The 27,071-nt window shown below is 48.7% G+C and overlaps 1 protein-coding gene and 1 long non-coding RNA gene across 20 annotated transcripts in view; one reads left to right on the top strand and one right to left on the bottom strand.

Annotated features, from left to right (window-relative positions):
• The window catches only part of Dennd1a (DENN domain containing 1A), a 462,364-nt gene that overhangs the window by 3,680 nt on the left and 431,613 nt on the right, over window positions 1-27,071 (bottom strand). For 6 of the 19 annotated variants that reach the window (XM_048813081.1, XM_048813083.1, XM_048813084.1 and 3 more), the window contains 4 exons: window positions 22,194-22,250; window positions 15,910-15,998; window positions 3,887-4,015; window positions 465-720 (listed from right to left, as the gene is read on the bottom strand). In XM_048813081.1, coding sequence (XP_048669038.1) covers window positions 465-720; window positions 3,887-4,015; window positions 15,910-15,998; window positions 22,194-22,250 — 531 coding nt within the window. The other 13 variants (XM_048813086.1, XM_048813082.1, XM_048813090.1 and 10 more) reach the window with 11 other exon arrangements.
• On the top strand, window positions 8,985-18,900 carry LOC125619655. The gene is made up of 3 exons (XR_007351189.1): window positions 8,985-9,281; window positions 11,321-11,324; window positions 18,883-18,900. It is a non-coding gene; the product is annotated as an uncharacterized LOC125619655 (long non-coding RNA).

The following is a 27,071-nucleotide window of genomic DNA, read 5'->3' as shown; positions in this document are numbered from 1 at the left end:
GGAGCATACATGAATTATGGGACATGTGGGAACTTGTGAACTCCACAGTGTGACCCAGTAACTACAAAATTAGCACAGAGAAGGAATGCAATGGATTGGAAGTCACAATGGGAGATCAGTGATCACACAGAAATAGAAGAATCTGATCCATTAGGCTCTTCCAAGGAGACATGGCGGGGATGGAATCAATTCTAGTTCCACTGGGGGTGGGGGCCAAACCTGGAGCACCAGCCCATTGCTGTGATACACCAAAGGAAGTGGGCTAGCATCTTCTTCAGGCTCACTGTCAGGGTGATGTGGCTACTGGTCCACCAGGCAGGGTTTGGAATCATAGTCTGAGCATTGGCTGAGGTCCTCAGGAAAATCAGTTTGTTTCTTGTCTCATCTACTGTGACTTGGGGGGCAGGGATCTGTCCTATGTGCGGAAGGTACCTGGTGGATACCCTGCCCTATTTGTACCATACCTGATAGTCAAAAGTTCCTGGCTGCTCCCGCAGGTCTTTGGGGGCCCGAAGATCCTCCAAGCTCTTGGCCTGGCCCAGTGGCTGCAGGGGGGCCTCCATGTCCAGGTTATTGAAGACGTCTTCCAGGAGGTCGATGCTGGCAGCCCGGTCAGGTGGAGCTGGGACAGGACCCCTGGGTTCCCGTGCTGGCTGTTCTGGACTCTCTGCCTCATCTCCTGCACTGTCTGACTCCTTGAGTGTCCGATATGGCTGCGGCCTGAAAGGAGACAGAGTGTGCTGGACTCTTCCTCTCCCACCCAGGGTGTCCATGGGAAGATCAGTCAGTTCCCAGACCCTAAAAGCACCGAGGCCTGCAGGACCATGCCTGGGAACCACTGGGACAGGAGAGTCTTGGGGCTCCATGTGGGCTGGGGCCAGGCAGCAGCAAGGGGGCAAGCTTGTGGTCTGAGCCACCTGGGGGTAAATTTGGCTCTGCTGCTTGCTCTGTGGCCTGGCTCTCCTTGCACAGCAGAGGTCCACTTAGTTCTCCCTGTGTGTTTTCATATATTGGGCTACAAGAAAAGGGCAGGACTGGAAGAGGAATCTGTAGGTTCCCCATCCTGCTCCTTCATTGGTGACTGACAAGTAGCTACAGAATTGGCTGTGAATGGATTATGGGGAGCAGACCTGGAGAAAATCAAGAGGGCAGCTGTCTACACTGCCCTGGGATCCTCAGAGGGACTATGTGGGCCTTGGCTTGTATTGGGCTCAGTTCCAGTTCTGGTCATGCCATCTCTTGTGGGAAGTTGGGCAAGTCACTTAAACATTCTGAGCCTCATCTTCTCAGGTGGTAGTGGTGACTACATGAGCAAATGCAGTGCCTGGCATATAGAAGGTATGCAGAAGCTGGTGACAACCCACCAGTGAGTGCTGCTATCACCAGGGCTTGTACTGACAGCTTTCTGTATACTTGCATATTGGAAGTTGCAAGCAAGCCAGGTTCCTTTCATCTTCTTTCCCATGATCTGATCCCAGGGCATCAGTGGGTACACTAGAAGTCAGCACATGGGTAAACCCTTACTTAGCACCCCTGGCCAGAGCAGTGTCCTGCCTCCTCTAACTACAAGGCGGGGGGCTAACTGAGGCCCTTGGTTAGGCAGGACTGGGCTCAGATATCAAGTGGAAGGAGGGCGCCACCTGCTGGTCAAGAGTAGGTTCAAAGAAGAAGCCAGGCAGGGATAGTCCCCGGAGGGCTCAACAAATAGACCCAACTGTTGGCAGGGATCCCATCAGATTGTAAGCCCTCACTAACTCAATGAAGCAACCCATGAAGCAGGACTTACACCCCCACCCTGGAGATGAGGGAATGGAAGCTTAGAGAAGTGAAATAACTCACTGTATCTCACAGCACCAAGCCAGAGGTAGAAAGGAAGCCAAGTTTGAGAAACTCCAAAAGTCCTTCCCTCACTCAGGCCAAGTCATCTGATCAAGGAATTAGAGACTCTCTAATCAAGTTTGGACACAGTGAAAAGGATAAAGAAAAGTCCATGTGCTTCCTAAACTTGAAGAAATAGTGTCTTTTTGACCAATATTTTGTTTTGAGTTAGGATGAGCTAGTTCCTTTTTAAACACACACACAAAGGCCTGTACTGACCTGAAGTCATGGGCTAAAGAAATGAGCATTAACCATTATTTCAATAATGTTGGCATTAAAGAGAATGTGATGGGGTAGGACATGGACTCAACATGCTGGACCAGTGGTGGGAGAGCCCCTGGGTTGTCCCCAGGCGGGCCGCCTTCTCCTCCAAATAATTGTGTGTGTGTGTGTGTGTGTGTGTGGTGCTGGGGATTAAACCCAGGGCCTTGTACATGTGTGGCAAGCACTCTACCAACTGAGCTGTATCCCCAGACCCCTCCAAGGCGATTTTAAAGTTGATACCTGGATGTACATTTCCTATTCCAATGGTTCTATCTTGATTCACATTAACATTAGAAATAATAGCCTATGTTATTATAGATATTGTTTAAGACAAGGCTAATTCTTAAGGCATTTAGAAGAAAAATTTTAAAAAAGATTCATGTACAGAAAAGGTGGTCTTTGAAGTTTGGGCAATACTGGCTCAGGTGGCCACTTTTTAAGTGAGGACTCTGGAAGAAGTTGTTCTGCCTGAGTTGTTCTGGTGAGTTGGTGACTGGAAAGGTCCAAGGCACCTACTCCATGGGGCAGTGGCAGGAGGCACTTTAAAGTCCCTGGAATAATCCACAGGCCCAGCCCGGGGAGAAGGACTTGACACTGGGGACTTCTGCTGGGGTTTGGGAAAAGGGGCAGTGAGGGGGATGGAGGGAGAAAAGGCCCACTTTGCAAAATGGCCAAGCAGCCCACTTCCTGGAAGGCTGTGGACATGTGGACACACAGCAAAGGCCATTCCCATCCTTAAAAGCTCCCAATGAAAACACTCATACAACCTTGTTAAATAAAAACAGACAATGGACATCACTATGCTCAGTCCCAGCTCTTGTGGGTGGAGGGACAAGAAATGGCAAAGGGGGCACTACAAAAAAATTAATTTTGGGGTAGATGAACCTTCTGAACTCTCTCTTTCTCTTTCTCTCTTTCTGGAATTGAATTCAGAGATACTCTACCACTGAGCTACATCCCCAGCCCACTTTTTTTATTTTGAGACAGGATCTCGCTAAGTTACTGAGGGTCTCATAAGTTGCCCAGGCTGGCTTCAAACTTGTGATCCTCCTGCCTCAGCCTCCCGAGCAGCTGGGATTACAGGAGTGTGCCATGCACCTGGCTCTTGTTTTATTTTAGTTTTTAAAGGTAGATTTTACAAAAAAAAAGCTATTTGTAATTAGTATGATATTTATGTTATAAACAATAATGTTAAAAATGTCTTTAAAAAGTCAGGTAGAGGGTGTGGTTTAGTGCTTGTGTAGCAAGGTCCTAGGTGCCATCCCCAGTATGGGAAAAAAAAAAAAAAGGTGGATCAGAACATTTGGATATGCTGGTATTTATAATGCATTTCATATTATTTACTTTTTTTTGAAACTTAAAATCTGACTTCCTATCTCCATGGCTTTTCAAGATGTGCTGAGATAAGGAAGACTCAGGGATCAGCAACCAGGCTCATTGTGACCACCAGTTTCATTAACAAGCAATTTCATTTTCCCCTTATAAGGAATGGGGATGTTCCTGCATTACCTGACGCCTCCTTCCGCTGTCACAGTCCCAGTGGGGCTGGCAGAATGGATGCCCTGAGAAGAGGCCCATGGAAGTGGCGCCCACTCTGTAAGTTGGCCCTGGAGCAGTTGGCACGCAGCAGCTCCAAGCCCCCCTCCCCCCACACAAGAGCAAGCACAACAGTCCCCCTACGCCCCCATGCAGCCCCAAGAGTCACCAAGCTGAGCCTGGGGAACTGGAAGAAGGAAGGAGAGACCATTCAAAGGGAGCAGAGAAGAAAAAGCTTTCGGTGAAGCCAGCGCTTGGGGCCTCTTCCCGCTGGCATTCATCGTCAGAGGAGTCCTCGGAGAGGAAGACCGCATAGTGTCTCAAGGGCTTTACCAGGCTGGGGCAGAGGAAGACAAGAGAGAAGAGAACAGGCAGTTAGGGACAAGTTAGAACTCCATGTGGCAGGTGAAAGGAAAAGGCCAGGGGCATGGGGCCCGACAGGCACCAAGGTGAGGAGGCTGGTCCCAAGCAAAAAAGAAACTGGGTTTCCCATATGTGTCAAGAGCCTTAACTTGTGATCAGTCATCTGTGACCAAGTCATCCCACTTCTGCTGAGGTAACCTGAAATGTAACGAAGAATTTCACCCAACATGGTCACCACTGCTCTGTTTATAATATGAAAACATGAAAGCCCCCAAATTCTCCACAATAGGAATCTGGAACAGTTGGCTTAACATCTTCCTTCTATTAAACTTAATGTTTATTAAGGAACATTTAAAAGTCAATGCAGAATTGCAATTTTTACGGTTGGCCCTACATTATCTGTAGGTTCCACATCAGCAGATTCAACCAACTGCAGCTACAAAAATTTGGAAAAAAAAAAAAAACCTGTCTGTACTGAATATACACAACTTTTTTTCTTGTCATATTATTCCCTAAACAATATGGCGTAACAATTACTTGTCTAACATTTACCCTAGATTGGATATAGTAAATACTCTAGCACGGGGGAGGGTTGGACAGGCTCTATGTGAACATTATGCCATTTTGTATAAGGAACTTGAGCATCTCTGGGTTTTGGTATCTGGAACCAATTCCCAGAGGACACCGAGGGACGGCTGTACTGCGTGCTCTCTCATCTCCTTATGGAAAAATGCACAGAAAACAGACTGGAGAGGTAAGTGCTTAAATGTCAATAATAGCTTGTGGGATTATGGGTGATCCCCCTCCTGCTTCTTATTTTATTTTATTTTTTTACAATGAGTATATCTACTTCAATAATCAGGGAAAAAATGAAAAATAAAAAAAAGAAGTGAAAAGAAAAAAGTGAGCCATGCGGAAGAGCCCTCGAGAGAAAACCCTTTTCTGATTAGCGCCGCTCTCTGGAGTCTCCCTCGGATGCTTCTTCAGAGAGTCTTTTTCATCTGTGATGTGGAAATTAAATATTCATCGTTATAAAAAATACACCTCCCTTGTCAGCCACCTGTGAGCTCTACCTCTATAAACAAACACACACGCAGCCCAGAGAAACGCCACGCCGGGCTCCTATGAATTATATACTGACCAGGCCCAAGAGAGGCGGGTGCTGGGAAAGGGGAGCGGGACCTGGAGGACCGAGGTTCAAACCCCATCCTGCCGCGGCTGCTGCTCTAGCCATGTGCCGGGGCTCCATGTTCCAGGTCTGCCCCACTCTGTGGGCTGGGCTTGCTCGGAGGATTCCTGGGAGGCGATGGTGAAGTTTGGGATGCGTGGAGAGAGGGTGCTGAGCAGAGCTTGCTCCTCTTCCTTCACTCCAGCCAAAGCAGTGTCTTCTTGCACTTTACATGATGGCATGGGTCCCTTTAAGGTTTTATTTCAGGAAGGGTAACCTGTCTAAGACAAGCATGTGAGAACTACAGCCGGAGGGTAAAGGAGGGGCGGTAGCTGTCCAGGCGAGTGCTGGGACTGGGCTGTGCTGCGACCCACCATCGCTGGTGCTAATCTGGTTGTCATTCAAAGCCACCAAGCCTTTCAGCTCTGTGCCCTCATTTCTTCTTATCACCCCTGCAGGCCGGCTGGGTAGAGTTTTGTCCTTAAACTGAAGTGGAGGTTGAAGCTTAACAAGGGAAGCTGCTAGCCCAGGGTCAGACACCAGGAAGGGGCAGGTCACGCTGTTCGGCTCCCCTAAGCTCCCAGGCCACTCCATGGCTGAGAGGGATGGGACACACATTGGCCATTCCTAGACTATAGTGGGTATCACCCGGGAGAGTACTTTGCTGTGGTCTCAGTGGAGAGGGCAGGAGGAGGACCTGGCTGGCAGAAGCATGAACAGACCAGCCTTGGAGCACCCCAGCTCCATAGCGAATGCACATAGCAGAAGGGCCACCTTCACTTGGTCACCAGAGCCCTGCTGTGAATTGCTGTCCCTGTATCTCTTTCTCAGAAACCTGCAAATCTGCCATTCTGAACTACAATTTTGCTGTAATGAGTTATGTGGTAAATTCATTGAATGAAAATATTCAGACATTTGCAGGATGCTCTGTTTAAAAATTAGGGGACCCGTTCTTTCTCCCCATATGGCACTGCTCCTGGGCAGGCGAGGGGAAGGGGGAAGCAGGCCTCCTCACTCTGGGTGGCTTGTGGAAGGTGCTGGGTGTATGTGGGTGAGGGCTGCCTTAGGCAGTGCCAAGTCCTGGCTCCATGCAGGGGAGGTCAGTGCATGTGGCCTTGCCCACCCCTGTGGCCCCCTCTGCCCTCCCAGCATACTTCAACTGACTTCCCATTTCTGAGTCATGTGCCCTTTGTCACTAGGCCCTTCTGTCTCCACATGGTGCACTGATCTTCCATCTTGAAGACTCAGCCCAAATGGCAGCCCCTGGAAGCTCCCTGGAGTTCCCAGCTGAGTTTTCTCCCTAGACAGAGTTAGTTCTCCCTGGCTGCGCATCTTGCTGCTTCATAGATAGTATTTAATCTCCAGTAATTTTGGGTCAAATGGAATGAGGTTCTCAGGTGGCCCTTGAATCCACTGTGAATGCCTTTCTAACACCCACCTGAGCAAGGCCCCTCCTCTGACTTTGACAGGAAAGCACAGATCACAGACTGGTATGTCAGCTGAAGGCCACTAAACCTGCCAGGAATTTCTGGATTCACAGAAGAACAAAGTCCTTTGTGCTGGACGGGTCTTGGCATCACCGTTAAGTCAGGCTGCTGCTGTGTAGGTCATAGTCAAGATCCGGTGTCTCTGGCACAGGTATGAGTGAGGAGCAGGAGGAGAGGGAGCCTCGCTTTCCAGCCCACTAAGCAGCTTCTTCCTGCAGCTGGCTTTCTTGCTGGGCCAGACTGGTGGGGCAGTGGCTTTGACAAGTGGCTCAGGGTGTCTCTGGAGGAGACTACTCTCTCAAGAGCAACAAGGCACCTGGATGAACCTTACCATGTGATTTGGACAGGTCAGAGCTTTGTCATGTCCAGGATACATGGATGACCACATTGACCCTAGAAGAATTCATAAGCCAAATGCTATGCATACAATTTTTCACTAATTCCTTATGACAAAGAAGTCAAGGCCCAGAGATGGGGAGCTCCTTATTGGAGTCACACAGCAGCTGAAGGCAGAGTTGGGAACTGAATCTGGATTTGCTTGACTCTAAACCACTGTGGGGTCTTCCTACCTCTTCAGTTTCCCAGATCTGAAACAATGCAGTGAGAGGTAGGGTATTTCCCCTTCTACTTTTAATGAAAGGTAAGATTTCAAAATAAACTTATTTAAATTCAGCTGCTCATGTTCCCCCCTGAAACATACAGTCAGATATTTGTCAGAGATAAAGGATGAACCATTGAAAACGTCCAGGTTTAAATTTTTTATTAGCTTAAGGCAGAATATGGAAAAAAAAAAAGTGTACCTCTTTCCTCATTAACCCAATTCAGCTACTACCGCGCAGGCTGCCACCCACCACTTGCCTGGATTTTATTACACACAAAGGGCTTCTGTGAAAAGGCAGGTCGCAGCGAACTCGGCTCCCCAGCGAGGGCTGCCGATGTCTCAGCGCAAAAGAAAAGCCCGCTGTCCATCAGTGCTTGGACCCCAGCGGCCCCCACAGCTGCCCCCGCCTCTGCCCACAGCGCTGGCGCAGAGTTCCCATGCAGATGACTCCTGAGCCCTTTCTAATGTTTGGTTTAACGTGTCGCCAGTTAGCACGCGCGTGTGACAGTGGTGACAGGCGAGGCTGTTCCTTTTTAAATACCATGTCAGAGACACGGCGTCAGGAAGCGGGGAGGCGCTCTGTGCTCTCTGCTGCACCCGGATCGCACTGGCTTATTTTTTAATGAGGAAGATCTGCATCTCGAGAGTTTTTTTCATGTGTCACATCGCGTGGACAAATCAGCAGCACGTCACGCTGGCCCAAAATGAAATGCTGACAAATGTAGATATTTCAAATTTAATTGACATTTAAATGTACTTGAGATAAAGATGGGAAGAAATCAGCCAGGACTCGGTCTCTGGAGGTAATGAAGGGGAGCTGGTGATCATTTTTTAAAGGATCGTTTCACTCCAGCACAAAGTGTCTTCATGTTGTAAATGGCTTGGCCACTCATCACCCCTTGGTGACATGGCCCTGGTGGGGTGATGAGCAGGGACAGGCCATAGGATGAGGCCAGGTTCTGTCTGCCCAGCCAATGCCAGCCCGTCCACTTTTCATTCCTTCTTATCCAGGGTACCTTGGAAAAGTCACTTTACCTTCCTGGACCCCAATTGCTTCTCTGTGAAATGGAGTTTTCGGCTCTTTTGAAAGATGAACTGTAAAAGTCAAATGAAAATACTCGCAGAGGGCCTAGCAGAGTGCTTCGTGCAAAGCAAACACTCACTTTCCACCCATGTGACATGTTTACCTGCTAACCAACGGATGCTGGGTACTGTGCAGGGTCAAAGAAGGTGGTCCCTGCCTTCCAGGGCCAAGTTGGTCCTCAGCTGGGCACATCAGCACATGGCAATTATCTGTGAAGCCTTGTCTGGAAATTCTGTTGGCTTTTTTCCAGGACTGTGATACAGGGCTGGTGCTCCAGACCACACCCTTAGTGGTAAGTAAAAGAATAGAAAAAGGCTCTGAAGTAATACTGAAGGTCTTTGGAGGAACCAGCATGGCTCAGGACCCAGAGGAAGCTCTGGACTGGGACTAAAGCTCCTTCCTGAGTGGCCCAGTGTAAGAGCTGGGGCTTTTGTGCAGAGGATCTTGGCCCAGGCTCCCCAGGAAGGCAGTGTGGGTGCTGAGCTTTTCATCCTGAGCATGTAGTAGCTGCTCAATGGCCCAGAGGTGGCTATGAGGAGCAGCAAGGGAGGTGATTTCAGGCTGGACAGTTCAGAGAAGAGGCTGGATGGGTTGGAAGGGCAGGTGGTGGGGGCCTTGGATTGGCACAAGGACTGAGAGTCCTGGGCAAGGCTGGGTGACATGAGGCCTCAGGGTGGCAGGCAGTTGAACAGAAAACCATACTGGCTGGATGTCCTGGGTTATGCCTTTTGGACTTTCACTGGTGCATCTGATGAATTATTTCTCCCTTACATGTTCATTCATTCAACAATAGTCACTAACCCCCGTCTTGCAGTTCCAGATCTATGCCCCAACATGTCTTGAGAAGTACTTCCAAGCCACGGGTGGACAGTCACACAGGGAGAGGTCTGAGCACAGCACGTGGACTCTGCTCCTCTGACCACACTCTAGGCTGTGCTGGAAGGAAGGTAGGGATGGGGACACCTTCGGGGTGCTTTCCTTGACCAAGAAGAGACATTTGTGGACTGTGCATAAAAACTGTCCTTCAACTCTGGGGACCGTGGTAAGTGGTAGCAGTGACAGAGCAGTGCACGTGGGATTTGGCAGCCCTGGGTGCACAACCTGCTTCAGGATGTACTGTCCCACCTGCTACAGCTCTGGCTCCCTTGTAGTTGAGTGGAACTAACAATGAACTGGTGGCAAAGGTATTTTGGGCAGAGGTGCAGGGAAGTTAACCAAGTGCCCTTCAGAAATGGTGACATGGAATCTGTGAGAGGTTGGGGTCTCGGTAGGGGTGGCAAAGCTTTTCAGAGACAACTAAAATCTTCTTGAGGCAAGGGCCCTTTTCTACAGCATCCTTAAGGCTCAGTTTTCCAGCAGTAAAGAACTTTCTCTGTGGTGACAGGTCCTGGGAAAAGTCCTTCCCTCCACAAGGCCATGGAGAAGTAATGGAAACCAGAGGGTCCTGCATTTTCTTGGGTTGCTGTGGATCATGGGAGCTTTGAGATGGGGAGCGGGTTCCTTGGCAGTTCATGCTTTTCCATTCTGGCTCAGGCTCCATGTCTGGCTTCAGGCTGGCTTTGTCTCCAAGGCCTAGAATCCACTGGTGTGGAGTGGGGGTGTGAACCAGGTCGGAAGCCTCTTGCCCTGCTAATTGGTTTGTGACCTTCTGCTTGGGTGTTTGGACTCCTGGCCACTCAGGCAGTGGGTCCTGGCAGCCTGCCAGTAGGTAGCATCAGGACAGCTGCCCCTTCCCTGCTGGGGCCCAGGGCTCAGCTAGCATCATAGAGGTTTGCTCCTGGGGCTGAGCACAGTTCCTGGTTCTTATGGGGCCAGGGAAGGCAAGGTACTGGCAGTTTAATATTCAAGTGCTGATTATACCTGGCACATGGTAGGTGCTCTTTACATATTTGTGGCTGTTAATTGAAGTTGCCCCTTGCCAGGGTGCTGTGCTAAAAGTGGAACTTTCCTTTATTAATTCCTTTGCTCATTCATTCAGGAAACATCTCTGAGCAGAGGTCCAGGCTGGGTTCTGGTTTGGGAGTGGGAGAGTCAAAGCTAAAGGACACACAGCTCCTGCCTTGGAGGAGCTAGCAGACCACTGGTGTATGTGCAGGCATGAGATGCAAAGGGAAAACTGCAGCAGGGTAGGTCAGTGCTACATCTGGAGCATCTTGGGAGATTGTGGACATGGGAGGGGGAGTGTTGGGGCAGAGTGCTGAGGCCACAGCAGTGGCTGCAGAGATGAGGCAGGAGGGGAGGCCATGTGCTTTGCTAACTCAGGATGTGACTATGGCTCCTGTGGGCAGTTTCCCAAACCACACTTCTTGGGATGTTCATAATGTTAAAAGCAGACGGCAAGGAGCCCAAAGCCTCAGGGCTGGTGGTTGGTGGCGGGATGTCCTGAGAGTGTTGGATGCCAAAGTCCTGCCCATGTACCAGGCCACCATCCAAATGACTGACCCACACCCTCAGGGCAGCTCTGTCCTGTTGTGAAGAACAGCCAGAACAACTGGCATAGAGGAAAGTGAGGTATGTCTGCCGTGCCAAAGAAGCATGTCATTTTTTTGCTAGCAACTGGTCAAGAGAGATGTATGCCAAGTGTTCTGAGATCTGGGCTTTGGGCAGAGTACTCACTAAATGCTTCTGGCAGCTTCTTCTAATCTTCTGGGTCCCGGGGTTGGGTCACGTGGTATAATTCAGCTGATCAGATACTTGGGGTCCTCAGCAGCATTGATTGGCCATTTGGTGTATAGATCTGACCAGCTGTATGCAGCTACACGCCTGTGGGGCATTTCCTTGTTCAGAGGATGTCTAATGCCAGCTCCACAGATTTCTGGGGGATTCCAGTTTGGGTGGGTGTATAAAATAGTACAATTCTTTTAGAAAGTTCTTTAGCAATACAAGGCAGACATCTTCTTACATGACTGGTTAAGAGCATTGGTTCTTGCATTAGAGAGACGTGTTTGAAGTTCAGCTCTGCTAATAACTAGCAGTGTGACCAAGGGCAGTGACAACTTCTTGGAGTCTCAGTTAGTTCTATAAAATAGAGCTCATAATACCTGGCTCCCAAGATTTCCTGCAAGGACTAAATGAAATGGTATATGTAAAGTGCTTAGCACATAGTTCACAGCTAAAGGTAGTTGTTAATTCCATTTCTTATAATGATATAAAATGAGAGAAAGCTTGGAGGATTAGATATTTACCCTGGCATTTATCATATGAATGAAAACCTGGAAACAATCTAAAGATCTAATATGGGGCACAGGGTCAGGCAGACTCATTAGTCCCACTCATTAGGAGACAAGGTGTGTAGTCAAACAAGCTCAGCTGGGCAGGTGTCATGCCCAGTCCCCATCAGACCCATTGCTACCTGCAAGTGCCTTGACCTAGGACTCAGAGGACAGCCTGCATCTGGGTTGTGAAGATTAACCAGCTGGCAAATGCATAAAATAATCTCCCTCCATATTCTCAGCCACTGGCTGCCACCTCCTAGTAGGGAACAAATGGCAGCCTGCCTGGTAGAAGGAGGCACCTGGGGGTCAGCATGGTCACCCCAGCCTTGCCTTAGTCCAGAGGGGGCAGGCAGTTCTGATCGAAGTGTAGCATTTCCAAGCTGGCTCTTGGCTCTAAGCATTAAGATGAATGGGAAATTCCCTGGAATATGGAAAAGCCAAAAGGGAAAAATTTGGGGCCTGGAAGCCAGGTCGGTTTCAGCAGGAAACCACCAAGGCTCACCTTTAACGGGCAGGGAGCTGTGAGCCTCCCTCACCACCACGGCAGCCACGTTCTCACTAGTCAGAGTGGCACACAGGCATAATTAGGTTGTGAACAAAAACCCTGACTGGTGGTGAAGAAAGGATGTACCTTGTTCTGGCCCGGAGACCTTAGACAAGTTTTGGAAAGTTTCTCCCTGAGCCTCAGTTTCTCTATCTGCTAAGCGGGAAAGCCACCACCTGCCTTTTGTAATCTTGAGGATGTTTAGTAAATGTTATGTCTTCCTCCTTCCCCAGGTAGAAACACTCAGCTGCCTGTGGACACTGCTGTGTGGCAGAAGGAGAGCTGAGGGGCTCCAGTTTGCAATCCCCGGCTCTAGGGAAGCCAAGGGGAGGTGTGGTGAGCTGGGTGAGTCATCTTAGGACATGAAGCTATCCCTTTGGGGAAAACCAGACTACAAATGGAAAAGCCAAGAGGGAATAACTTGGGGCCTGGAAGCCTGTCCCAATGAGGGCAGCAGAGTGCAACAGAGAATGAAACAGACCAGGACACTGAATCCTGGCCCTGCCACCTTCTAACAGGGGAACCCTGGGAACACTGTCAAATGCATTTCCTGAGCCTGAGCTCCCACTCTGTGGAAGGGGAAATGGCCAGCTTCAGAGGGCCTAGGACTCTGAGGGACTCCAGGGCACTTTGTGCTGACTGGCATCTAACCCAGACCTCTCCTGCCAGTTGAGAACACCCCATCCGCCCTGCTCTGAATAATAGTAGAAGAAGCTAATATTTCTTGAAGGAAAAGATTAACTACATGTTAATCAGCTAAAGGTAACTGAAAAACAGAGGGAATGTTTCCCCAGAAATCTTTTGGAAGTATCCTTCCAAATGCTAATAAATGGCCTCATGGGGCTCAGAAACCTATTCTTGATTCAGAAAGAACATTTTTTAAAAATATTTTTTTAGTTGTAGCTGGACACAATATCTTTATTCATTTTTATGTGGTGCTGAGGATTGAACCCAGTGCCTCACACATGCGAGGTAGGTGCTCTACCACTGAGCTATAGCCCCAGTACCAGAAAGAACTTTTGATGGAGGAAAATATCATTTTGGGCAAATGCAGGTCAAAGAAGAGTCACCATGTGAACTCCCAGTTAAGGCCTCCTTTTAAAAATGCTATGCAGCCTGCATGTAGCAGATTTTCAGAGATATTTTTTGAATGAATGGACACACAAATGCATAGATGGAGTGGCCAGAGAGCTGCAAGACACTGTCTGCTGAGTGTCATCAGATCCCAGGATGCTCAGTGGCTGCAGGGGATGCTGTTGTTCTTAATCAGCTCTGTCTTGCTGTCTGAAAAGTTAATTACTGGATGTGGATGTGCCATTGGAAGGGAGGGTTGGGACAAGAAGTTAGGAGGACTGAATCTCCCCCCTCAACTTCAAAGATCCCACATCCTCTTGTGCCGCCCCAATTCTCTAAGTTTCTGAGGCGCTTTGATATTCCCAGTGGAGATGAAGACCCAGCATACAAGAAAACCCAGGCCAGATGAAAGGCCAGGCCCCAAGTCCATGTACCCCACACAGAACCAGCCCCGACGAACGCCCATTAGGCTCTGGCTCCTGCCTGCCAGCTTGTCTTCTTGTCTCTCCCCACACAATGCCGACAGATTGGAGGAGTTGGTTTCCTTCCCCCCAGAACAATATTTTATGAGGAGTCTGTTTTATTAAAATATTTTCCGCTGGATGCTTCCTGTGTTTCAAGAAGTTGGTCTTGCCAGCTGGAGCTGATGACAGTTGAGAAAAACACATCCAAGTGCTGTTGTGACATGGCATTTGGAAGTGGAGGAGCACTATGGGGGGGGTGGCGGCATGGAAGAGATGCAGGAAAACACCCGGGTGGCACCAGAAATGTCACTGGCAGTATGAGAGCACAGCCTCCCCTTCTCATTAAGAAAATGTGAAAAGAAACCCTTGCAATGATGTCCCCCAACGTACTGCTCTACCTCCTTATAGGCCCAAATTGCCATGCGGCATGGTCATAGAAGTCCTGTCATTTGTCTTGTATCACTGTTAGTTTGCCAATCCCCAAGTCAGCTCTCACTGGTTCATTTCAACCCCAGATACTTCCCAAGAAGAAATCCAATATGGGGCACATTGTGAAAGGAAACGAAAATCAATTTGGACACAGCGAAGGTGATATTGAGGGAAACGGCATCAATGCTGGCTCTGTGGTGCACACTAGAGTCATCTCTTCTCACTGGGTTTGGAAGAGCAACAGCATAAATAAATGTGGTTGGGAAGTCCAACCTGTAACCAGGGAGGAAAATATCATTTTGGGCAAATGCAGGTCACCAGGGAACTGGTCACAAAATGGGTGATGCTTTTCCACAGATGTGCAGTGTGGTTGGTCTGGGATGTTTTATGCAACATAAGGATAGCCTGGGTTACACTATCCACAGGCCCATAACCTGTGTCCCAACAGAGTGTCTAAAAGATTTAGTTTGGTTTTTAAGAGATGACATTAAGGATAAGTGGTTAGTTTCATCCCTCTCAGAAATCTTTAGGGCCTGAGGAACTCTAGAGCTATGCAGCATTCTCTCCACGAGGGGGCAATCACAGCCCATAGCCAGAGCCAGCCTCCACATTCCCACCAGCCTATTGTGCAGAGGATAAGTTAAATCTACACCCAACTTTGGGAGACCTCTCCCGGAAATTTCACACAACCAAGCATCTACACACATGCACGTGTGCATGCACATGCACACACACACATATACACTCTCTCATCCCTGAGCTCTGGCTATCCAGGTAGGTTGGTTTTATAAAGACATGGGAGTCTCAAGTGGTATCTGATTGTAAACCAGGGAATTCTGGGAAAGGAAGTGCCCCATAACCTGGTTTAGGCCACAGCTTGACATTTCAGAATTGTTTCTTCCTTTTGGTTCCAAATAGGGCCAGGACCTGGCATCTCCCTAACTTCTTTCCCTGGGAATTTTTCTGCAAGCAGACCAGACAGGAGGAACATTCCCCTTCTCACTCAAAGGCCTAAATTTTCTGATTTCTCCAATCCCAGGTCAAGACGAGATCATGCTCTTCCTAAAGACACTGCAGGAAGCTGGTGTGGAGCAGCTAAGGTGGTTGGGCAAAGCCCATGGGCTGTGAACCCTGTGGACAAAGGGAAGCAGCATCTTCTCTAGAAAGCTCTGGAGTCAGGTTGTCTGGAGCTTCTGGCTTTGACCTAATTCAGGTAACTCAGCCTCTGGCCGTGGCTTGTATCCTGCCTCACTTGTTCACCAGGTAACCCAAGCCAGCTTTGGGTTGTGGTCTGAAGGGAGGTGGCGAGGAAAAGCCATGACATCTTAACACTGTGGCCCAGGGGAGCAAAGGGGCCTGGTGAGGTGGAGCAGCAAGTGAGGAAGACTTGCAAACAAATTTGAGCCACAGAGATCTTCAGCACCACCATGTCTGAGGGCATGGCCTTGTTAAACAGTTGGCCTTGCCACCTAGGTTGTTGAACTTTACCTGTGGACCTGACATATTCTGCGTATAATTCTAGACCTTCTTTGGAGCTTAGTGCCCTTTGGGCCTCACTCACCCAGCCCAGGTGCTTGGTTCCCTGGCCTCTGGGGTCTCTCACTGATCCAACTGAAAGGAGCAGAAGGAACCAACTGAAGCTAACACTAAAGGCCCAGCCCTGCTTCTCATAGACCTCTTGGTGAAACAATTGCTTGGGGCACCAGGGAAACCTCAAGAGGCCAGGGTGGCACTCTTGGGCACCCAAAGCACTGCTCTAACTGGGTTTCTGCAGACCGAAGGAGGAAAGCCATGGTACTTACTGCTCAGGGCTTGAGACAGATGTCCGCCGGCCTTCCACAGCAATGTTGCTCTTTGGTCTCTTGACAACATGTGGACGGGGTGGGCGCACCTAGGAGGGGCACAGGAAAAGCCCAAGAAGAAATAAGTTGGGAAAGCCACACAGGGACATTTTGAAGATTTGGACAAGCAACCCCAAAAGAAATGTGTAGGTATTTTTAAGGTACAGGCTATAAAAGTCCCACAGTGTCAAGTGCAGCAGATAGATACATTTGGAAAGGTTCTCCTTATCTACAAGACGGGAACAGTCCCACTAGCCTCCTTGCAGGGCTGCAGTGAGGGTACATCAATGAGATGATGTACATAAGGGACCCAGCAATGAGGCCCTCATCCTTGATAAATCTCTTGCCCTCCTGTTATCCGGAAACCAGTGTGTAAGCAGAGATGTTTCATCAGACTTGTTTCTGGGGAATACATGTGTATTTTGTTCATTTTACAACTCAATTACAGGATGCTTCTTTTCTTCTCTCTATGGGAGAGACAATTAAAAGACATCCTTTTGCTTCCCAGGGCACCCCTGTACCAGCCTCCAGCGGGGTTCAGCTGAGGTATGGCCACCCTCACAGCACAGATCTGGCCCAAGGGTGATGGGGGTGTACTGGGGAGTGGACAGCTTCTCAAGCCTATAGGTGCCACTGAAGTGACAAGCTGGGGTATCCCGACCTGCCATATCTGAAAGCCAAGATGAGCACCCATGGAAAAAGACGCTCCTCTCAAAAACAAACAAACAAGGATGCTTCTCTCCCCCACCAGAGCGTGTGGTAGGGGTCAGGCTGAGAGTTTGTAGGTTTGCTCAAAAGAAGACTCATTTAGTCCAATCAACTTTACATGGCTATACCACCATCTCTGACCATTTCCAATGTCAGAGAGACAGGGAGAGAACCAAGCTAAGAAAGTGCCCCGTGAATTTCACTACCAATAAAGCCAAGTACTGTGGCTGGGCAGGGGGCTTGCTTTCCCTGTAGACACGATGCCACAAGTGCCAAATTCCACCGACAACAGAGAAGGAGAGTTTGTGCACACTCCTCTTCCTGCTTGCCCTTTTACCTGAACACCCCTACTCTCAACAATTTGTGGGTGACACAGAACAATGGCTAAGGAACAAGATTACAGAAGTTGGCTGCATACAAGATGAATCATAATAGAGTCTCATCAAGCCCTCACATCTGTGCATGTATCATCTAATGAAAGTTTTTCCTGCGAAATGGTCAATCTGATCTTAGCTTTGTTTGGCAAATCAGAGATGTGGTAAAAACCAAATGTGTTCCACCAAACATGCTCTGTTTCCTTCCACGGGGCTGCTGTGAAGACTCAAGAATGGGGGACAGTGTGGGCTCCATAAATGCTAGTCCTGCTTTGCTGTGACCTCGATATTCCCTTCTTATCAATAACAAAAGAAATAAGGGGAGGTGCCTCTGAATTAGAGGATGAAATTTAGGATTATCTTTCCTTCCTAGCATCCTGCATAGTGCTTGGTATGCAATGGAAGCTCAATGAGATTTTTAGAAACACATGAAGGTTGGCACTTCGAATCTAAGAGGCACATAATACTGTCACTATTATTGTTATCAGAATGGTGCCTGTTCAGTCAACATGTGCTGAATAAATGAATGGGTATACCCACCCCGCATTCTAACTCTGAGCTGGTTTCCCTGGCCAGACTCCCCTGGCAGCTTTAAACAGGGTTCCTGGCTGGAAAAATGCCCCAGACCTCCCCTGACAAAGGCAAGACTGCAGCTGGGGTGGAGGAGCTGCTCTGCCCCTTCCCTGGGGGTCCTGGGGCACTGGGTTCAGGAAAGGTCAGACATTAAGGCCTGTCGGCGCATCCTGCACAGGGCTGCTCCTTGCTATAATAAAGGCGGGTTAAGAATGTGAACTTGTGGCTGAAATGGGGGGATTAAGTTTGTGGCAACTTCAACTGAACTTGCAACGTGGTGAAACATGGGGAAAAAGAACAACAGAGCTAATTAGACGAGCTGAGCTGTCAGAGTGCTGCTGAATGGCTCAGCGCCAACAAACAAAAGGAATGGGTTGGCAATCAGCAGGATCGATGGAGGAGACTGCTTCATTAGGGATGATAAAACAGACGGGGGTGGGGGAGGGAGAGAAAGACACAACGGACCAGAGACAGTCACCCTGGTGGTTACAACCCAACCGGAGCCACACACACACCTAACTGGTGTGGACAAAGCCACACACAAAATTATCTTCACACCCACCTAGATACGCAGAAGCTTCAGGACTCCAACATAAACACAATCTCATAGACACACACAGAGGCATGCACAAGGGGTGAAGGCCCACAGAGGAATCAAGTGCGCGCCGCGCGCGCGCGCGCACACACACACACACACACACACACACACACGCAGCGGCAGACCACGACCAGGCAAGGAAACACACAGACAAAATGGTTTAATTAAGCCTGAATCACAAGACGATGCAGACAACTCCCGTCATTTCAGCAACTGCATACCTCTTCCTGGAGTGCTTAGGAAGGGTGGGGGCTGGGAAAGAGGAGAAAACCACACGCACACACTAGCACACACTACGGGGCGGCCCCACCACTGCCGGGATCCCAGCGGCGCCAGGGGAGAAAATGCTAAACAGGGATTTCCAGCATGGTTCAAGGGGGACTGGAGGGGAAAGTTGGGAAGCTCGCCAAATTCCCCACTGGATTTAAAACCTGAGAAATCTAAGTCGGCAGGGTTAAATGTGTATTGAATACAAAAGCACCGAGTATATTTGATTTTAATGGTGAGCAAGAAATAATAAATACAGAGCTTATAAAGTGCTTTGCATGTGGGCTGACCACAGCCTGCCTCTGCCCGGAGAGCGCAGCCAGTGCCCTTGGTCCACCAGCTACATGCACCATTTTTTTCCTGCTCTTTGTTTTTTCTTCTTTTTAAGAAGCAACCCATATTCTGTGGTCACAGCTGAACTCCAGCCACAGGTGCTGGGCTACAAAGCACCTGCCAGAAATTTCGGATGAGGGCTAGCCCCCCACGCTCCCACCACTGGGGCTAGCAGCTGCACTTCTGCTGGGGATGTTTACAACTAAGTGATACCACAAAGCCTGGCTGGGGCCAATGGCTCCCAACTTGGGGGTTTCAGGCCATCTTCTTCAAGGCTCTTGAAGTGTTCCATACTCCAGATCTCCCCAGTTCCCACCTACTGGGTAATGGTGTCCTCTGGAAATTTGCACAAATGCATTGAGGGTGAACAGTTCCCACTACCTGGAATCTTGGAGCCCAGAAAGCATGGACCTTATCTACGACTCTCAGTGGCCTTGGTAGGCATTAAGTTTTTTTTTTTTCCCTTTATTTTATTTATTTTTATGTGGTGCAGAGGATCGAACCCAGGGTCTCGCACATGCTAGGCGAGCACTCTACTGCTGAGCTACAACCCCAGCCTCTAGGCATTAAGTTTTTGGGGATGGATATGCCACTTGATGCCAGGCAATGTGTTAGGAACCCTTAGTATATGATCTCATAACCCTCACCACGTGGGCATGATAAACTCATTTTATAGATCATCCAACCAAAGCTTCGAGCAGGTAGGGTCTTGTCTAAGGTCATACAGTCAGGAAGTAGCCATACTGTGCTTCAAGTGAGGGTGGGCCTCTCTGACTTCTAGGGGGAGCTGCTCCCCCTAGGCCTCTGCTTCCTGAGCATACCAGGACCCAGGGCAGGGATGGCCTAAGTCCCAGGCTTGGTGCCTCTCTCAGTAAGCCAGGGGCAGAGGTAGTTGCCACTCAGGCTTCTCTATTCTCTAAGACCTCAGTTACCAGTAGAGATGGCCAGGCACCCCCTTATCTGGGCAAGTCTCCATACTGGTGAGATGACACAGAGTCCATGTCAGCTGTCTCCAATGTTTGAGTTTTTCCAGAGGCAGCACTTCTGTCCTGAGTCATACTGATTCTCTGCCTGCCTTGGAGCCGGGGCCTCTAGGGATTCTGAGAGCCACCCATGGCTGACTTTGGCTTCAGGGGAGGCTGTCAAGAGGGGAACAGAAGAGGCCAGCCTGGCTTCAAATGCCAGCATGGCCTCCTATCATCTCTGTGGTCTTGGCTACAAATTGGGGAAATGGCACGTGCCTCCTGTGGGCTGTAATAAGGACAGACGAGACACAAAAAATGCAAATGCCTAGCGTAGTTCTAGGCACAATAAAGGGCACCCTATCAAGGTAAGTTCCCCTCACCTCTGTATTGGCCAGGACATAACGCTGCCCTAAGATCCCACAGGAAGCCCAGCTAGTTATTGATTTTTTTTTTCTTAGTTGAAAGCTCTGCCTCTGTACTTTATAGTTAAGTCCATTTTGGTTACTGTGGATATGGAGGTTCTAGTGAGTTTGGGATGTTGAAAAGATTATGAGTTCTAGGGCTTGGTGACCCTTGCAAAGGACTTAGTTAGGTTGCTTAGCATCTGTTTTCTAATCTCTAAAATGGGTGGTGACAACACCTACTTCACAGAGCTACTATGAGGCTCAACCAGGATGAGGTACCTAAAAATGATTTGCTGGCTGCAAAATCCTGGACTTTTCAAAACTAGGTCATTCCTGGTCCAGTGCTGTGGGGCACACCTGTCTCCCAGGAGTCTGAGACAGGAGGATCATAGGTTCCAGGTCAGCCTGGGCAACTCAGTGAGACCCAGGCACAAAATAAAAAATAAAAAGGGCTGTGGATGTAGCTCAATGGTAGAGTACCCCTGGATTCAATCCCTATGAACCCTTCCTCCCAAAAAAAGAAGTTGTAGGATGTACCATTCTGTGCCAGGCCCTGTGCAGGATGCTCTACAAATGTCATCCACATTCATTCTCACAGAGAACTTTCATGAATAAGGGCCTCTTACAGAGAGAAGTGAGGCTCAGAGACCTTCAGTTCTTGCCCAAAGCCACACAGCTTCAATATCCCAGCCTAATTATGCTACAGTCCAAATGCATGTTGTTAATGACTGTACTGAAATGCTCAGTAAATTGCACAAGGTTTGATCCAGAAGGGGCTTCCTGTCCCTGATAGTGGGTCTTCTTGTTGCTTGTGGGTTTTTTTCCAATGACAATTAACAGAAACATTCTAGCCCCTTGGCAGAAGTGCTAATCGGGGTTTGGGCTAATCATGGTTTGATGGGGGCACAAGATGGATCCATCATCCTTCATGGCCAGAACTGTAGACTCACGACTATTATATATAAAGATGTCTAAATTCCATTCCTCCACCCCACCCACTAACTCCCATACACACTGAGGAAAGGGAGGAAACAGCACCAGAGAACATCTCCTACCCACCCAGAAAGCCACTACTCAGTGAATGCTGGGTGTGCACGCCAAGAATTCTAAATAAAAAGACGTATGGTTCGGCCTGGTCATCTGTATGACCTGGCCTCTGTGCCCTCAGAGGATGGATCTAGACATGTGCATTGAAAGGGTGGGAGGGGCTAGGGCCCCAGTTCATGGCATACTTTGATTGCAACCAACCCCTTTTGCCTGGCCATGGAGTGGGGGCTGCCTGGACAACAGCCTGGGAAACTCTTCCCACCAAATGGTCCTGACAGCTTTCCACCTTATGACACCTGTTAGCTATGGTGTTGCAGTGCGGACAAAGCCTGAAACTATAAGGGAAAACAACCCAGTGTGCTCAACACGTGACCCACACTATATATCATCTCATGACATTTTTCTTTAACACACGCAGATGGGCCTCTCTCCCCTCCTGCCTGTTCCCAGGTATTGGTGGGCTTGTCACGCTTTGTCTCGCTCTTCCCCACTTACTCGGCACTTGTCATGGGAAGGCAGCTCTCCATGAGGCCTGGCAGGGGAGCAGTACCTGTCTCCATCCAAGCGTGCTCCATTCTCTGGCTGTAGCCTCCTCCCCAGGGGAGGGACATCAGATGCTGGCACAAATGAGACCCCTGCTGCTAGACTTTTGGCTTCCTTTGTGAGGAAGAAGCATCCGGAGCAGGGTTTAAAGCTCATTGGCTAGAAACAGGCCTTGCCCTGTGCCATTTACTCAAATGATGCACACAGCACCCCGCTACCTATAGCTCCGACCTGGAAGTCGCTGAACTGATTCAGGAAAAGGAGAGAGAAGCCCAGAAAATGCGAGTTCAGATTCATGCCACACAGCAAAGGAAGCTGAAAAACCCGATTCCCGGTTTCCTTTTGCCAGGCAGGAGAGTCCGCACTCCCGGTTTAGTCAGGCGGGGAGGCTCAGGCAGTGTTAGGTGGGGAGGGCACAACACCGGCTACTCACGGGCCTCGAGCGCTGTATCTTGGGAGGCGGTGGTCGAGTGGGATGGAGTCTTTGTGGCTGCATTAAAGTGGAAACTTAAAACATCAGTACACACCGAGATAGGCTGACGCACTTTACACACGACCTGGGGAAAGTGTCCAGTCATTGAGACAGAGCCAGAGGGCCATCACGATGCCTTTTGCCCCTCACCCCCACTGTCTATTTTGTGAAGCTATCCCCTCTGCTGACTCTTTAGTTCTGGACTTGTCTCTGCTCTGGATTACTGTGGTCATCTTCTAACAGGGCCCCTTGCTCTGATCTCCAGTTTAGGTTGTGGTGGTGGTGGGGACCTTCTAAACTGCCATATGATCATGTCACACCCAGTTTCAAAACCTCAATGCCTCTCCTGTACTTGAATGACAGCTCAAGGCCCTGGGCCAGCAAGACTTGCTGCTATGCCCTACATCATAGAACTTCCCCAACCTTTACCTGCCCACCCTAAGTAGACCCTCAAGTAGTACTGGGCTCTCATGCCTCCCTCCAGCCTGCCCCTTGGGTGCAACAACCTACCCTGTCCTGATTGGTCTGGTGAACACAAACTTGTCTTTCAAGACTGCCTCGGGCTGAGGATGTGGCTCTAGCGGTAGCATGCTCGCTTGGCATGCACGGGGTGCTGGGTTTGATCCTCAGCACCACATAAAAATTAAATAAAGATGTTGTGTCCACCGAAAACTAAAAAAAAAAAAAAAAAAAAAAAAAAAAGAAATTAAAAAATTTTCTCTCTCTCTTAAAAAAAAAAAAAGACTCTGCCTGGACCAGGTCGTATCTCCAGGACTCCCACTGCCCTGTGCTTCCTGCTACTTGGGACTTACTGTGAAGGTTCTCACCCCTACATTCACACTAACTTTTAAACATAGGGATTTGTCCCTGTGCCTGAAGGAGGTTGTATGAGATGTGGGGAAGAAATACTTGGCTCAATAATTGCTTGATGGATAAACACAATTTGCATAAAATGCTTGGCTTTTAAAATCAGTATCTGAATCAAAAGTAATAGAGCCAGGCGTGGTGGCACACACCTGTAATCCCAGTGACTCAGGAGGCTGAGGCGAGGATTGAGTTCAAAGCCAGCCTCAGCAATGGTGAGGCGCTAAGCAACTCAGTGAAACCCTGTCTCTAAATAAAATGCAAAATAAGGCTGTGGATGTGGCTCAGTGTTTGAGTGCCCCTAAATTCAATCCCCAGTACCACAAAAAGAAAAAAGAAAAAAAAAAAAGCAAAGCAAAGTAACAGAACACAGACTTCTCGGTTCTACCCTCAAATCTTTTCATCTTGAAAGCCACACTTTTCAAAAGCCCCTCCCAAGATGGATGTGGGAAATGGGTAGGCAGAGTAAGGACAGTAAAAATCTACACAAGGCCAAGACCAGAGACCACCCTCCTCCTCAGCAAACCCTGCTGGCTTCTAGTTGGTCCCTGTCCAGTCCCTCAATCCTCAAAGATGCATCATTTGACAGTGACTCGGCCTGCACGAGCCAACACAGGGGCCATGACCCTGTGTGGTGAGTATGAATGAAATGTGCTGTAAGTGTGCAATACGTTGTACTAGATTCCACAGACTTAGTGTGAGAAAACATCAAATTTTTCAATATTTTTTTTATGGCTGGGTGTGGGGGCACACACCTATAATCCCAGTGACTTTGGAGGCTGAGGCAGGAGAATCATGAGGTTTAAGGCCAGCCTCAGCAAGACCCTATCTCAAAATAAAAATCAGAAAAGCCTGGGGAAGTAGCTTGGTGGCAAAGCACTCAAAACACCCTGGGTTTTGTCTTTAGTAGTCCCCTCCTCAATATTGATTGCATGTTGAAATGATCATATTTTGAATACACTTGGCTAAATGTATTACTAAAACCAATCTGACCTGTTTCTTTTCACATATATATATATATATATATATATATATATATATATATATATATGGTGTAGATGGACACAATGCCTTTATTTTATTTATTTATTTTTATGTGGTCCTGAGGATCAAACCCAGTGCCTCACACATGCTGTGAGCGCTCTACCACTGAGCCACAATCCCAGCCCCTCTTTTTACCTAAACATCTTTACTAAAACCTTCAGAATCCTATGAGTATCTCATGCATGTAGATCGCATTACATTTTTCTCTGCCAGTGCTGACTTAGGGCCACTTGGCAAGGATGAATCTTTGGATCTCAAACCTGCCTTGGAATTCATTTTCTTTTTCTTTTTCTTTTTTTTTTTTTTTTAGAGAGAGAGAGAGAGAGAGACAGACAGACAGACAGAAAGAGAGAGAGAATTTTTTTTTTTTTAAAAGAGAGAGAGAGATAATTTTTTAATATTTATTTTTTAGTTTTCGGCGGACACACATCTTTGTTTGTATGTGGTGCTGAGGATCGAACCTGGGCCGCACGCATACCAGGTGAGCGCGCTACCGCTTGAGCCACATCCCCAGCCCCGAGAGAGAATTTTTAATATTTATTTTTTAGTTTTCGGTGGACACAACATCTTTGTTTGTATGTGGTGCCGAGGATCGAACCCGGGCCGCACGCATGCCAGGTGAGCGCGCTACCACTTGAGCCACATCCCCAGCCCCGGAATTCATTTTCTGAATTCAACTCCTAGGAGGGCCCATGTCACAGGTGTACCTGGATCCTTGATGTCTAGCACAGGGCCTGCCAGAGTAGCCCCAGAGAAAAGTTGGTGGAGGGACTTGATGGAGGATTGGGATCTCTCATAGCACATGGGGAGTGTGTCTGGATGGAAATACACTGTGGCTTCCCAGTCTGCCATTAGTTGGGAGTGAGGCCCAACCTGGCCCTTTCTTTAGTTGGTGGGTAGGGGATGCTCCCAGACAGATGGGCACAGCTGCCATGTTTCTTTCTCTCCATGGCTTTACAGGTAAAGTGTGGGGCAGAAGAGGACAGGACCCCCAGGTCACTTTGCTCAGAAGGAAGAGGGCAGGGAGAGAGGAGCTCATCCTTCCACACATGTACAAGATGCTGCCCCCAGGCCAGACTGTCCCCTGCTTCTCTTAGACTTGGCTAGTATGCTTCTGGGTGACTATCTTTTCTAATCCCACTGTTACAATGCTTGACACCTCTGGCCTGGGGTACTTTCATCCCTGCTGAGTGACAGTGTAATAGAGCGCTCAGGAGGTAGCCTTTGAGGTCAGACAGTCTTGGATGGAACCCTAGTTGCCTCACCTATTCTGATTTACCCTGTGCCCATGATTTGACCACACTGAGCCTTACTGTGATAATCTATGAAGTGCAGGTAATGGTGGGTGATGGCACCCACCCACTGTTAGAAAGGTTCATTGAGACGATGCAGGTCAGGTTCTTGCAAGGTGCCACCACTAGACTTTAGCAAGTGTCACCATTAGCAGGTTTCCTCCCCTCTCCAATGTATCTTCTACACCTGTTTCCAGAGTGAACTTCAAGAAAAAATATGCCCAATCATGCCACTTGCCAGCTTAAGTCACCTTAGTGGAGGGCCACATCTTCCAAGTTGTCTGTTAAGAAACACTGTCCCAGTGAAGGGACAACGGGGCTTCCCCAGCCAGACAGGCCTGGGAGGTGCTTTCTGCTGTCTGACTCCTTTTGGAGAGTTATAATGCCTGTTAGCACAGCATGGCTGCCAATTCTTACAATTGAAAAAAAACAAAAGAAAACAACAAAACCCCACCCAAGCTAGGCAAAAACCTTTTAAAAAGTCCTGTATCACAAATTTATTTGAACAGACTATAATGCCCACTAATATCTCCTGGAAAATGAGGCCTGTGTATTCAAAGCCCTACCCACCTACCTCTACAATCTGACATTTGACCTTCCCCACCAATGCACAGCACACAGATTGTCACTATTGGTTCCTTCACTTCTCTACTCAAGCCAGAGTCTAGAATAGTTCTCAGTACAGCACAGGGGCTCAGCAAACGACTTCTGCTTAAACTTTCTGCAGAAACTCAACAAATGTTACTTTTTTCAGATTTGTAAGTAACTTATTTCCTGTGATTGTCTGCGGGAAGTGCTGGTTCTTTTGCAATGGAACTTATAAATGGCAACAGGACAGCAGCTTCTTGGCTATGTGCAGCCTAGGAGCTGATGGAGTAAGCTGGGGGGTTACTGACGCCGTGAAGGGTAATGTGGTAAGATGTCCTGGCGCAACTGGATAGATAAAAAACAAACCTAACAAAAGCAATCAAGACAGGAAGCCATTCTGGCTCTATCCGATGTCTGGGGGGTTTTCCTTACAGGCCATCAGCACTGAGGGATCTAGTCACCAGGGTAACAGGGAAAGGGAGATGTGTTCACTAATACAAATTCTCTGATGCTGGACGTGGATGCCATCCCAGGGTGGCCACTAGGGGGAGAAAGGTGAACTCCTAGTGTGGGGGGTGTGCATTAAAGACCCCCAAATTGAGGGAAGGAAGGGGATGGCTGCAGTAATTATGAGGGCACCCTGTCATGGGGTGTGTGGGTCCTGGGCACCAATGTTGAGACTGGGGACAAGTAGGCATTTGGAGGATGAGCAGGAATTAGGCCATGAATGAGGGGGAACAGCTTTAGGTTTGAAAGCTAGAATGTGTGCTTTGTGGAGAGTCCCCTTGCTCCCACCAGAGGCCAGTCTTCAGGCTTAGTTTGTTGCTGGGTGACTTTGGCAAATCCCAGGCCTCACTGTCTTCATCTGTGAGCACCATCACGAGGGCCCCACTGTAGGGATGCTGGATATTAGGGTACTTCACAGAGAGTCAGTGGACATGGGGACAGGAGGAAGCCTCTGCCTCCTGGCAGTGAGGGAGTGACAGAGCTGCCTGGCCATGGTGGCTGCAATTTCCCAAATATGCTGGGGTAGATGCCAGTTGGGGACAAA

The sequence above is a fragment of the Marmota marmota genome, unplaced genomic scaffold (genome assembly GCF_001458135.2).
Source record: "Marmota marmota marmota unplaced genomic scaffold, marMar, whole genome shotgun sequence".
NCBI classification, from domain to species: Eukaryota; Metazoa; Chordata; class Mammalia; order Rodentia; family Sciuridae; genus Marmota; species Marmota marmota.
The sequence above is the reverse complement of the archived record's forward strand: the minus strand, read 5'-3'. Positions and strand labels throughout refer to the sequence as shown.